Source organism: Hydractinia symbiolongicarpus, chromosome 9 (assembly GCF_029227915.1).
Source record: "Hydractinia symbiolongicarpus strain clone_291-10 chromosome 9, HSymV2.1, whole genome shotgun sequence".
Classification (NCBI taxonomy): Eukaryota; Metazoa; Cnidaria; class Hydrozoa; order Anthoathecata; family Hydractiniidae; genus Hydractinia; species Hydractinia symbiolongicarpus.
Window position 1 is genome coordinate 13365570 of NC_079883.1, and position 13489 is coordinate 13379058.

The following is a 13489-nucleotide window of genomic DNA, read 5'->3' on the forward strand; positions in this document are numbered from 1 at the left end:
GTGAATTAATATTAACTTAAAATAATCGATAAAAGGCTTGTGGTAAATTTTACTTTGGCAAAAAGGAAATAAAAATGATACGTCCAAAGAAATTTTGTTATCAGTTTGTTTTGCAGTTACTTTTATTGCATAGAGCTTGAAACGCCGATCAAAATAATGTATAGCATCGGATCAATGCTTAAAGTTTGACCTGTCAATCCACATTTTTTTTAACAAATTCATTTTCCTGTTGCTTCTATTGTGTAGTTCTTAATAAGACCCTGATCAAGAAAATGTATAGGATAGTGTGCTTTTGAAAAACAGTTACAGATATATTGTGGTTAAAAGGTTTTTTTTGATGACCTCATTAAAGGTTGTACCTCCTGCGAAAAATTAAGTGGACCAAATATGAAAGATCTTTAAAAGTTCTGTAGAAATATTTTTATTTTTTGAAGAATCTTTATCTGTTCTCAGGAAATTTTTGACCTCATGAGTTATATTAGCATTTGGGCATAATTATGGTAACTAAATATTGAAATTTTTTGTGAAATGTTCAAAACGCGTCAAAGTGAACAGCCAGAAAACATTTTTAACTCTATATGACTTGTCAAAAATGTTAAATATAACACCCTTGAGAGCATAATCATGACATCATGCATAATTAGGAAATCTTCTTTTCTATTCAAATTCCCAGACAACCTTTCAAGCTCTTTTATATGCAATTAACTTTCTTTTTCGCGAAAGGTAACCTTTAACCTGTTTGTTTAGAAAATAGGTGGGTTGTCCTAGCCTTACAAAATTGGTTCTTATTTGGTCCCAGGTAGTCCCTAGTTGCCCACGCATAAGATGCTGTAGTTTTTACTATCCATTTTCAAGTTATTTAGCATTTAACTTAAAGTGCAATGCAATGGCTTCACTAATGTTAATAATATTTTCCTTTGGCGTCAATATTGTTTAAACGAAAAAAGTTTGTTAAATTACAGGATAATTGTATAGGTATTGTTTTAAAGACTTTATAAATAAAAAAAATATAAAAAATAAAACCTGCTTTGCAAAAGACACAGACACCCGAACTTTTGTATTATTATATAGACAGCCCGTAGAAAAAGCCACTGAGGATGGATAAAAATGAAAAAGGAGCATCATTTGGATTTTGATGACGTCAGCAACTCATCCACAAGAAAAAAATTAGGTACTTGTTTTCACGTTGCCTCCATCGTTTAGAGCTTAAAGCGCTGATAAAGAAAATGTATAATGATCATGCTTTTGATGAATGTTTAATAAGATAAAACATATTGGGTCGTGTACTTTTTACAAACGATTACAGAAATATTGTGGTTTAAATGTATTTTGATGATGTCATCAACCTGTTTATTCCGAAACTAATTCGGGGACCCAGGTTTGGGAAACTTACCCAAATTTGTCCCAGGTCCCTAGGGTTCCCTAGTTGTCCCTAGTTACCCATGTCGTGAAAAATGACTGACGTCACTTGTTTCCAAGTTATTTGACCTCAAAGATTTGAGTGCATTGATCCTATTAAATGCGTTGATGTCAGACTAAATGCATTGGCGTCACACCATAACATCAGAAGGATTAACAAATTAGACATGACGTTTTCAGCGACATAAAAAAGTGAAGATATCCACTTTGGCGGTCACAGATGGACACAACTTCCTTATTGTTATATAAATGTCTTATATATGATTAGGGCTTAAGTGATGAGTCAGTTCTGTAATATTGTACTAGAGAAGTCTCTAAAATGACTAATAAATTATTTTTATGAACCAGTATTGTCAAATTAACATCACATAAAAAGAAAAGAAATTTTGTTTGTCCAGCAACAAAGTGCTATTAACAATTAATTCTGGTTTATCATTGACTTTTTTTAATGTAAATAATGCCAAGCAGTGATGACGATGAAGACTACATGTCTGATAAATTTCTTCAGTCAGACCATAAACCTGGTCTTATGCCAGACATGTTCAAAAATAAGCATAACCGTGTCGAATCAGCCAGAGTAAAAAACCAACCAAAAACAAAACCTGTCAAACAGTATGAAGCAGAAAAAAGGGAGGAAAAATTAAATACGGCTTTAGATGAGTCAAACAAAGGATTTGCAATGTTGGCGAAAATGGGCTTTAAAAAAGGCATGGGCCTAGGAAAAAAAGGTGATTTGAAATGATCATTTTAAGATTTAATCAATAAAGACATATACATGCTTTTGTATACAGCAGTATCATTGGTGTTAAATACTGGACTAAAGTTTTATGCATGAAATTGCATTTTTTTTAGAGCAGGGCATATCAAATCCAATTCCACTGGACATTAAAGAGGGTAAGAATAAAGTAATTTCTAGCAAAAAGTTGTTGTTTTTGCAAAAAGTAATTAACTATAAAAAGGATGTCTTTAAAACTGCGTAATTGTGTGTCAAAATCATCATTATTTCCCTATTTTATATAATAGATTAGACATGTTAAGTTTGTTTGACTTCTACACAACAGGAAAAGGCATGTTGCATTACTGGTAATCATAAGGCCTATATGCATTTGATCTATTCGCCATTCAACAGTTGTAATCTAACTTCTCTCATTTTCTTCTGAATCTTGAAAACCTTAATTATTTACTATTATCTAGAGAAAAAATAGAAACTTTATATATTTATATATTAAATAAGTGAAATAAAATTTTGGGAATATTTATGACACATTGTCTCTAAACTTACTTTGCAGGAACTGGGTTTTAATTAGTGCTTTGCATTATTATCAATAGCATGACACCCTCATTTTGCATTTGCGTGAGTCCTGGTGTTTCTGTCTGTTGAAAAAGACCTTGTAATCAACAGTGAGAACAAGATCAAGTGATTAGAGATGGCTAATCATCAACTAGCCAAAACATATGTGAAATTTTAAATTTTTTAGAGAATAGAATAAAAAATTACCCATAGTTGTACAAGTGAAAAAAGAATTTATTTTGTTCCACTTCTTAAACTTTTAAAAATACAAGCCAGATTTGTAACATCATTGTACACCATTTGCAAAAATTTACATACATTTTTTTTTTTTTTTTTTTAGAAAAATTTCCATAAAAATTAACAAAAATATAATGTGGTTTTATCTTCTTTGCACTAGGTCGTAAAGGACTGGGGAAGGAATCGGAAGAAGCAAGGAGGAAGAAACAGAGAATTGAGGCCCACTTAATCATGGCAAAAAGAAGGAAATTAATGGAAGAAAATCTCAAAGGCGATTTCAAGAGTAGAGTTAGGGATAGAATTAATGAACGACAGATTTCCACAGATTTGTATAAAAGTCAGAAGGCCTGTCAACATTTGGATAATCTTAAAGTGAGTATTACGAATCTGCAGAGTACCTTACATTGATTCAATATTCTCTTTTCTATGAATTGCATAAGGATAGGGTAAAATTATCTTAAAAGCTGAACATTACATTTTGTGGGTAACTCTGCAAAGAAATAGTCATTGTATAGCAATAGCGCTGTGACTGTAAATTATAGGAAAAAATCCATATTTTTTGTGTAAAGTCAGAAAACTTGCTTACACCAGCATGTTCTACCAAATCTAAATCTTCTACATGGGCTATTTTTGTCATTTTCCAACATATTTTTGATATTGATTGGCTTTTAGGTGGGGAGTAATTTAGAATATGCTATTTTGTTTATTACATGAATTTGGATGAATTTTTTAAGGAATCAATTTATTTTTGTGTTAATGGAAGTCTTCATAACAGGTTTAAAAATATACTTCTCTTCACACATTTCGTGAAATTAAACACCATGATAAGCAATACAACCATGAAAGTAGAGTTTTGGTGGGTTTTAATTTTGTGATTCTTGTGTCGCGATTTTAAAAGCACATGTTTTGTCAAGCTTTTTTTGTGGATTTAAAAAAAGTTGATGAAAAAATGCAAAACCAACAAAATTTTGTCTTCTTAATTACGGTTTTCGTTTTGGTTTAATAATGACATTTGTGCAAGTTTAATTTGGTATTATTTCTTCCTGTGACCAGAATTATGCTTTCTTATTGGCCGACTGTACTTTGTATTTTTTACTGCAGGGATTGGAACCTATTCACACGTGGTCATGGCCAAAATACAAAACAAATACTGAAGAAGAAGAGGAGGAAGAAGTAAACGACGAAATTGAGGATGATGAACCGGAGGTGATATTTTTTCTTTCCATTATTTTTTTTGTTTTTTGAAAATTTTATGTAGAAGTTCAGGGCGAGTTTTAACACGATCTACAGCAATTAGCCAGTAATCACTGCGATGAACTGCGAAAACAAAACTTTAGCGCGCGTCAAAATTCTTGAGCTTTTGAGAGTAAACTCTATTATATATTAAAAAAATGGTTTGTTATGTGTAGTCTCTTAAACGCACACAAATGTTTTGTGAGATTAAACTTTTAGCAATCAAAAATCGGGTTAATCTTTCGCGAACAAGCTAAAAAAGTGCTGTGATAAATAAACGGTGAACAGATATAGTAAGAAAAAACTGGTTATTTTGATTGAGAGATTCGAAATATTGTTCAAGATTTAAAGAGTCTGCTGCATTTGAAAGCAATGGGTGGAAAGTACTACAAAGAAAGTACTTTGAAAGTGTTTGCAAAAGTAAACTCACTCAAAACAACACGATCAAATACGTAAGATAAAAAGCGTTCGTCGTGAAAAGAAAAGTCAGGGTGTGCGTTCTCAGTAGCAGTTAAACGGCTATTTATAAATTTATCCCAAATTTTCCAATTTATTACAGAAGTTGGTTATATTCACTATAAAATTATTGGAGTTACAGCCCAATTTTTTCAAGTTGTGAAGGAATAAGATTTTAGTAATACTTTAAAACCACCTTAATGAGATTTCCTTATTTTATATTTCTGGATTACACCCTGAAAGTAATATGTCTGTAAAATTTTTCCCCTACTAGGTATTGCTTTACAAATTGAGGAAGAAAAGTTGTAGCTTGCTAATTTCAATTCTGAATTTTATTCACAGGATGGTATCAAACTGAACTCTTTGACTGCTTATTTGCGTGAAACACATTTTTACTGCATATGGTGTGGCACTGCATACAATGGTAAGTTTGACTTTAAAATTGAAAACTGACCTAAACTGAGCTCCACTTAAAGTACGTATACAAAATGTGGAAAAGTTGACTACGGCAATATAATTTTCTTGTGATGTAACAACCGTTCTTTTAATCTTGTGGTCCTCCAGTAGTCTTTTCTAGTCGCTTACTGTAAATTACCGCTTAAGCGCCGAATGAATAATTAAGCACCAAGTCCGAATCGGATGAATCGGGCGCTTATTTGCCAAAAAGTGGCAAACATTAAACACACGTGTCATTTATGATATATAGTAACTTTTACAATGTTGACACCCAGTTCATATATTCGCCCGGCGTAATAGTTTAAAAACTAAATAAGAGCTTAGGGCGCCTAATCGGTTATAAGTCATCAGAAAATCCGTTTCGTTGCCCGTAATAATAAGCTGATCCGCTTTATGAAATCTGTGTCTATATCGCAAACGTTTTATTCAGATTCGAAAGATTTGAACGACAACTGTCCGGGTGCTACCTTTGAAGCTCATGAGGAGTAAAATTAAAATAATTTGGTGTATGCACACCATACCGGCGTAAGAAGTACACATCATATCGGTGTAAGAAATACACACCATACTGGTGTAAGAAGGAGTGTTTTATTGCTTTTTTGCTGCACGTGGTTAGTGACTACCTTCAACTGAAGGAGGAACAGATTCACATTGGGAAGAAGTTTAAAAGAACTGCTGAGGTGTTATGATCAGACATTCAGATAAATCTTCGCATCCGGAGCATGAGCCAATAATCAGTGATCCGGAGACAAGACCTCGTGTGGTACATGCTGCTATTTTTTTTAAAAAAAAACACAAAAAAAACCCAGATATTATAATGTTAAGAATGTTATCACTTAACACAATACCCTAGTTACTGTAAAATCAGTATTTTATACAAAAATAATCTATCTATATAATTTTGCGTCGTGTGTATGCCATGTGCGTGTGTGTGTATGTGGTGACTATTTTAGTTCTTCATGAAGCGCTTCCAGTATTTGTCGGAGCAGTGCCATTGATTGATGTTATCGTTTCGTTTGCCGGTATTTTATCTCGCGGTGTCATAAAATTTAACGTTTCGTTTGCCGGTATTTTATCTCGCGGTGTCATAAAATTTAACGTTTCGTTAAGTTTTTTCAGTTTTGAAATTTTAGTTTTCTTTTTCTTCGTGCATTTTTTTGTTGGACGATCTTTGAAGTATTTGGTGACTATTTTCTCGACAGTTCTTAGTACGGCAGCTCGATCGTTTGGCGGTGCTGATTCCGTCATTTGGAATACGTCAAGTACAGGTATGCCGGCGTTGCACATTGCCGATGTCGCATATGCGTTGAACAATTTAATCCGCTGAAACGAAACAATAAGAATTCTGTAGTGTGTCACCAAACGCTATATAAGTTGGGTCGCTATAAACACTAAAGATATTTTGCAGTACACATCTTATATATTAGAAAATTACTTTCTGAGTTCCGCCTGGATATTTCTTAACTTTAAAGAGATTTTCAGGAAATGCCTGACCCCTGCCATTTCTTTGAGAAAGGACCTTGTTAATTCATCAATTCACCTTTTTAATTTTCTAAAAAAATTCGCGGGTTTGTAGTTCTTTATTCTTATAAACGTGTTTCTTATATAAAAACGTACATTTCAGCACTAGAAACGGCACACAATTGCTATATATGCCATCACGGAGGGAGCGAAATACTGGTCACGTGCATTGTGATATAATATCTTTTTTATTATTCTGATTATCAATTGTGCGCGTCAAAACAGTACCAATTTTTGCGCCTGTTCCTAATTTTTATTATCATGAAATGTACTACGAATAAGGTGAAGCCTGAAGCAAGTTATATTAGAAAATCCACAGGTTTATATCTGCATGCGTATGCCATGTTTTTGTCCTTTTAACATAAGACTTTTACTGCCTGTCTCTGACACACTCACTCATGCTCGCATTCACAATTCTTCATCTCTTTCATGTGTTATAAAAAGATCATGAACAAATTTTTACAGTATTTAAACAATCTCGTCCTTAGAGTTTTGTGGCCAGTGAGCCGTTATTACGGAGTGGCCAAGGCAAAATTTCCTGGGAACGAGATTGAGTATTTAAACACAACAATCAAGTTTATGTTTTACCTGGTGGTTAGCAAAATGATCCTCCGCTGCAGGCGATTCTTTCCATTTTGTCGCCATACTCCTCCACAGTGGTTTTCCTTTGTATTTCTCCTTTACAATGCGCACGGCGCGGTCAATGAATGAACGGTATTGTTTAAAGCCGAGATTTTGAACAAAAGGATGCCCGTAGTTCAACAGCAATCCGCTTTTTTGGCCCATGTAATCTTTCTTTAATAACTCCTTCAACTCGTGTAGATAGGTTTTCGTTGAAAATACTTTAGACTCTCCTTTGTCTCGCTTACTATAGAGCTCAGCGTCAGGCTGTTCGCCTTCTCGATCACTAAGAATAACAAACAAATGTTGCTTTAAACATTCTTTTTAAAACATAGAAAAAGCATGCTTCACTAGCTTTTAAACAATTATGGATTTACTTTACTTTTCTGTTAACGTTACAAGATACACGTTTTTATAAGAAATATTATAGAACTAGTCGCTAACCCGTGGAAAAATCCAAGGGGTCGTCCGTCTTTAAATTACACGTGTGTGCCTTTTCTTACGGACATACAGGCTGAATGCAGCTATTATATATATACTATACTCCCTTTTTAACTACCTTCTTCCCAGGGACAGCGTAGGTGCAGCGTACTTTATAATGTCAGCAAGAACCCTGCAGTTTCTAAGTTTATTTTTTAGTTTTGTTATTACTTCACGAGTACCTCTAATATCAGGCTTTCATAAAATGTAAGCACCTTCATTCCAAGGGTTTTTCAAGCCATGGCGAATTTCAGCTCTTATAAAAGGGGTTCTGGGTTAGAAATCTAAAATCAATTTTGCCCCAAAAAGCTACATGCACCAAGTGTTCTGTCCAAAGTGTGCCATGATTGGCTGATGGAGTACTTTTTTAGCTCACAAGTTTTCTTGTTAGCGCACGCCCAACAAGAATGCTCGGGAGAATTTTGCGCTATAGCAGAATATGCGGTCGGTTGAAAACGAGCCTTTACTTCGCGTGCTGTAAGTAATAATGAAAAATTGTTTACAACTTTTAATCCTGGACAGTTTCGGGAAATTAATAGTAACGTATGGTACATGTTTCTTCTTTTTCCCGTTTCCTAGTTTACCGTTATCGGGATATTAACAGTAACGTGTGGTACATGTTTCTTCTTTCCCCGTTTTCTAGTTTACCGTTGTCGGGAAATTAACAGTAACGTATGATACATGTTTCTTCTTTCCCCTTTTCCTAGTTTACCGTTGACATTTTAAAGCAAAACTGCCTTTTACTTTTTAACGACAGCGTTTATCGACGTCAATTTCTGCATTACTTCATAAGGGGAACGTCCGAAGTATTTTTTGTGCGTGATTAATCGCTGTGAATATTAAACAAACAGCACCTGATAAAAGTCAGCGTATTTAGACCAATCTCGTTCCCAGGGATTATTTTTCTCTTTACCATATGTGGCTAGCGCGTAAGAAGTACAAAAGTTATGGAACGAGATTGTATTTAGACCGGTGTCAAATTATAGCCGCCTTAAAAAACCTCTTGAGAAAAGTTGCATCTACCTTTCGCATCGTTTAAAGACGCCATTGCAAAGTGAACTATTTTTTGTAAAATGACTAATCTCTCTGGTCATGTAATCGCCTGTCATTTTCAAAACACCTTCCTTTTCGCGAAAACATCTATTCTGTCCTTCTTCTGTATCCCCATCATCGTCTTCTACAAAAGGAAAAAATAAAAATAACCTCCTTTCAAGTAAGTCTTGAGTATTTACAGCCTCGGATTTTTTGTCTCTTTCTGACAAAAACAAAATATAAGAGGAGCTGGAAGTTTTTAGTATACAGACGTTTTTTATCAAATATAGAATATTAAAGACTTGTAAAAGAGGCAAAAAGTATGATATATAGCTTACAACATTTTAGACCTCCTTCTCGAAAGCGATATAATTATATTTCATTGGATGTAATTGTTTGTAAATAAAAAGTTTATACCGTCAATATATGGCAGCCATGTTGAATTTGCCCATCTTCCAAATCCTTTCCAAAGAAGATCGCATTTGTATTGTGGACCGCAGTCTTCTTTCCATCGCATAAAATTTCTTCTTAAGGCTAAAATAAAAAATATATGATTTTTAATAGATGACACGTTTTGCGACCTCAAACGGTCGCCCTTTTTGGGAGTGTTTTGGTATTCTAAAAATTGCTTAAATGTCAGGTGAAGAACGAAATACAACTAACCAAGATATATTATTCTTTCTTATTTTACAACAACGGGGATACTAAAATATTCAAATTTTGTGTTTCTTCAGAAGCAGTAACAAAATTTTTTATTTCAAGTATTACCTTTTACAGTTTCTAGCGGCGATTCTTCAATCTTTAAAGAAATGTTTCCACCACGCAGAGGCTCCCATAATAAATCTGCATTCTTTTCATCTGATATTATGGTCCTAGCATCTAAATATATTATGGATTATATTAGTCGCTAACCTGTAAAAACATTTCATGAGCTATATAATCTACGTATCCGAAAGTGGAAAGGAAGCCCAAATACGAGATTGTGGCACTTACGCAGGCATCACGAAATTAAAGCTAGATTTCCACTTTCAAGGAACTTTTTGCAGGAACGATAGAAAAGTAGTATTGCACTAATTGCTCTTCCTCCCGGTCTCCGTGTGTTTCCAACTTACATTAAAAACGAAACGCAATACTTTATTAACCATATCGGCTTCCTGGTGATACTCTGCCTTCCTACTGATAGTCTGCCTAACCGCCCCCCTTTCAACGTTCCCTCTATTAACCGCCTCATGAAAAAATCGATAAAAGCCCGGCGGACGAATAAACAAAATACAGTAAATTATTTCTTTGAATCAACAGTCACTGCGATGTTAGACAACCCTGCACCAAATCACTTTGGTTGACGTCTGTTTTTAGTCATACTTGCCTCTTTTTAGCCAATCTTGAGGAGGATCTTTGAAAGCTTCACATAAAGTTGATTCCAACACCACTTCAACTTTATACAACCCGGGCTGGAATACAATGAATTGAGCTTCATAAACGCCATTATTTAGATCAGATATAAAGGGCGTTACTCTATCAGCACCACGCACAAACATACGCCACGTATCACCGCCCACGTCTTTATTACGCCCATCTCCGGTACGTGTCTGGAGAGTTACTTTACTAAATTCTCCTGTCTTTTCAAAATGGAGACCTAAATTATAAATATTTATCGGATGAACTGTTTCCATTGATTTTTATTACCGGCATGAAATATGCGAATTTTAATATGTTAGAGCGTTATCAAGGAGAGCATTTTAAAAAGGAACTTTGAACATTCACAAATCACTAAGATTATATCGCATTCGCATAAAGTCGGGAAATTGACTGACAATGCGGGTATTAATATAACAGAATAGTCGTTAGCCCGTGGAAAAATTACGGAAACCCTCCGTCGCATAGTTCAAAGATTTCCTGCGTGGTTTAGCACGACCCGCTTTTAGCCGACTAAAAACATACCGATATTGTTATAGAAAGAGTTGGACGCCCGTGAATAAATTCACGAGTTCAGTTGTCCTTTATATATCGCATTTCGTATTTCCGTTTGCAGCACGGCTATTAAATCGCGCAGAGACAAAATGCAGCTATTAAAAATATAGATGGTATATTGTACTCTTTTAATTCTTAACACTTTCTGATAGTTGAAGCCACGGGAAAAAAGTGTTGGGTTCAACATGGTCCTAGGGACGTGCTAGGATTTAAAGTTAGATTTGTGGGAACACTAGCAACTTCTTGCTTGTCGTGTTCGTTCAGTTTCGATATAAATATAGTAATTTTAATAAAAAAAAAGAATTCATGCGGAATTATAAATTACATGACTTACTGGTCGTGTGACTCCATTTTGGACTTGTTCTTTTACGCTCGTCGTATTTGTTTTTACCGAAGGCTGTATTAAATCGACATGGTCGTAATATAGATTGCCAGTCCATTTGCGACCAGCGATCGCGACATAAATCTTTTTGAAATGTGTCTATCCATTGTGATGCTTGACCGCTTGTGTAGTGTATAAACGCAGCAAGGTATATGAAAATTAACATGACCTGAAAAGTCCTAAAAGTTAAAATGATGGAAAATTATGGGGATGTCATTGCACCACGCGACAAACAATAGATTAGTTATTATTAAGGATTTTTCAGTCGTTTTCTGTCATGGCAAGTCTCCTTTCTGGAATATTTTTTTTCTCTGTACGCTTACCGTAGTAAATGATCAAAATAATCAGATAATAATATGTTAATATGCTTGGCTTGCTAAAAATTCTATGCACCATAAAGTATTGATGTTTCGTGGCTTTTAAACTGGGTGCTTTTTGAGTGCGATTGGGGATTTATTCAAGAACGACACCTAATCATTACGGTAATGTGGCATCTATCCTCATAGGTTGCATTAGCCGCCAGCAAAACGTCCAGTCTTGCTTAGTGTTGTTGATCTCTAACTAAACCAGGTCGCAGTTATTTGATGTTTCCAAATGGGTAGAAAATTGATAACTCAGTCTTACATTGCTGTCGCTTACTGTTATATCTTCTAATTTAACGCTTGCTTAAGAATAGGGAACTGAGGCAGGATGAAGAAGATTTTGTACCTAAAAAGCTAACCTAATTCATTCTGGAAATGTAGTAAACACTGGAGATAAACTAAGCAGCTGAATGTTTTTATTACAACCTTCTTGAGGTTAATCTGACTTTGCACTTTAAAACATTGCGACGAAAAATAAAAAAGGAGACGGCTTATTCTTTACGAAACAACTGTTTAGAAAATAAAATGTTTAAAACATAACTTAGATATACAAAAAGGGGTACCTACTATAATTCAAATCCTTAATAAGGACCTCCGCATACAAACATAACCATCCAGTAAAATCATATCAAACACATGTTACTGATTTATTGTATCATCGACAAGAATAAACTTTTACTTTTTCTCGGCGTATTTTTTAATGCGACTTTTAAGTTTATTCGGCCACCGATTGCTTTCTTATTAATATTTAATGAGTTTACTCAACTGTTTTTTTCGTAAATATATGCCGAACATTGTGCGCAAAACGAGCGACAAATTTTTGGTACATAGTCGTTTCGGTTTCGTGAATATATTTCCTATAGGCACATTTCCAACGTAAACGCATAACCCGGGAAATAATAACAAAATGTTCAAATTTGCATTTATTTAAAAAAAATGTTTAAAGCCATATGGAGAAGATTTTCCACATTCTTCCTTCCGAGCCGCAACACACAACAAAACTTATATATATATAAATGCAAAACTGTTTTCCCATGTACAAAGAACATTCTGTTAATACTTCCGTCTTCTGCAGACTTGTTCCGGAACGCAAAAAGCTACTTAGCTTGCAGTGAACGCTTTTTCAAGCTGCTACCTTTCATTGAAATCATTTGATTTAACATCCTTGTACCCAGTCTTCTAAGAAGCCAAGGACAGAATTCTATTTTAAAAGACCTAGGAATTAGGTATGACTAATTTTTACAGTAAATGTTTTTTTAAAAAGTATGAGAAAGGTGTTGATTATTAAAAGATAGACAAAAGGAAAAAGATTAAACTTTGTTGTAATTGGAGAAATGATTGACTTGCAAAAAATCCAGCATAGTGTAAACAGAAGCACGAAAATATATGATGAATACTTGAACACAAAGTAAGTTTTAAAGGAAATTTTTTATAAAATGCTTAGCAAATGTTTTTTTTTTCCTGTTCGGTTGCCCTTACATGTTATTAGCTTTACCATTTTTTGAAAAAACATTACGAGCTTATTTTTGTTGTGTTGCAAATGTTAGCTTCAAAATGTTCGTACAGTTTTCACGGTTGAGTAACGAACATAATGCTGAAAAATCTGTATACTTTATTTGCTTGCCGCTGCATTTTACGAGTCTGCCATCTTGCGAAAACATTTTACAACTTTGTAATTTAAACTGGTATTTGGTACAGTATATCCTGACAAAAAAACTTAATTTTTTCTCGAATTAAGCTTCGCGAATTACACAAAATTAAAAATTAAGATATTGGCAAAATAAAATTTCCTGCGAAAAAAATATATTGTACTTTTTTAGGTCTGCTTATAACTTTTGATTAAACTTTGTAGCTACGTTTTAAAAACATATCTATATTATAATGCCCGTATACGTCTGTCCGTCCGTCCGTCTGTCTGTCACGCAAAATGGTAGCTTAACTGCGACGGGCGAACCCGTGGATTTTTCCACGGGCTAACGTCTAGTTTGTTTAAATTAAATCACCAGCGTACCAATCTAACATTGTTTG

At 34.3% G+C, this 13489-nt stretch overlaps 2 protein-coding genes across 2 annotated transcripts; one reads left to right on the plus strand and one right to left on the minus strand.

Annotated features, from left to right (window-relative positions):
• Positions 1-1193: 1193 nt before the first annotated feature.
• LOC130657310 (G patch domain-containing protein 11-like) lies at positions 1194-5763 on the plus strand. The gene is made up of 6 exons (XM_057460291.1): positions 1194-2147; positions 2272-2313; positions 3108-3319; positions 4049-4153; positions 4979-5060; positions 5523-5763. Exons 1-6 carry the CDS (start codon positions 1877-1879, stop codon positions 5579-5581), a joined length of 771 nt encoding a protein of 256 aa, XP_057316274.1. The 5' UTR covers positions 1194-1876; the 3' UTR covers positions 5582-5763.
• A 141-nt stretch (positions 5764-5904) lies between these two features.
• LOC130657305 (uncharacterized) lies at positions 5905-12193 on the minus strand. The gene is made up of 8 exons (XM_057460287.1): positions 12029-12193; positions 11052-11278; positions 10113-10382; positions 9515-9625; positions 9164-9280; positions 8738-8891; positions 7202-7520; positions 5905-6415 (listed from the first exon to the last, which is right to left on the minus strand). The coding sequence occupies exons 2-8, from the start codon at positions 11263-11265 to the stop codon at positions 6050-6052; spliced, it is 1551 nt and encodes a 516-aa protein (XP_057316270.1). The 5' UTR covers positions 11266-11278; positions 12029-12193; the 3' UTR covers positions 5905-6049.
• Between the last annotated feature and the right edge of the window lie 1296 nt (positions 12194-13489).

What these genes read in the sequence shown, in the direction of transcription:
- LOC130657310 (XM_057460291.1), top strand. Translation starts at nt 1,877, where the DNA reads ATGCCAAGCAGTGATGACGATGAAGACTACATGTCTGATAAATTTCTT. An exon ending in CATGGGCCTAGGAAAAAAAG is followed by an intron (nt 2,148 to 2,271) that starts GTGATTTGAAAT and finishes CATTTTTTTTAG; the next exon opens with AGCAGGGCATATCAAATCCA. An exon ending in TCCACTGGACATTAAAGAGG is followed by an intron (nt 2,314 to 3,107) that starts GTAAGAATAAAG and finishes TCTTTGCACTAG; the next exon opens with GTCGTAAAGGACTGGGGAAG.
- LOC130657305 (XM_057460287.1), bottom strand. Translation starts at nt 11,265, where the DNA reads ATGTTAATTTTCATATACCTTGCTGCGTTTATACACTACACAAGCGGT. An exon ending in TCAAGATTGGCTAAAAAGAG is followed by an intron (nt 9,626 to 10,112) that starts GCAAGTATGACT and finishes TAATATATTTAG; the next exon opens with ATGCTAGGACCATAATATCA. An exon ending in ATCATTTTGCTAACCACCAG is followed by an intron (nt 6,416 to 7,201) that starts GTAAAACATAAA and finishes GTTTCGTTTCAG; the next exon opens with CGGATTAAATTGTTCAACGC.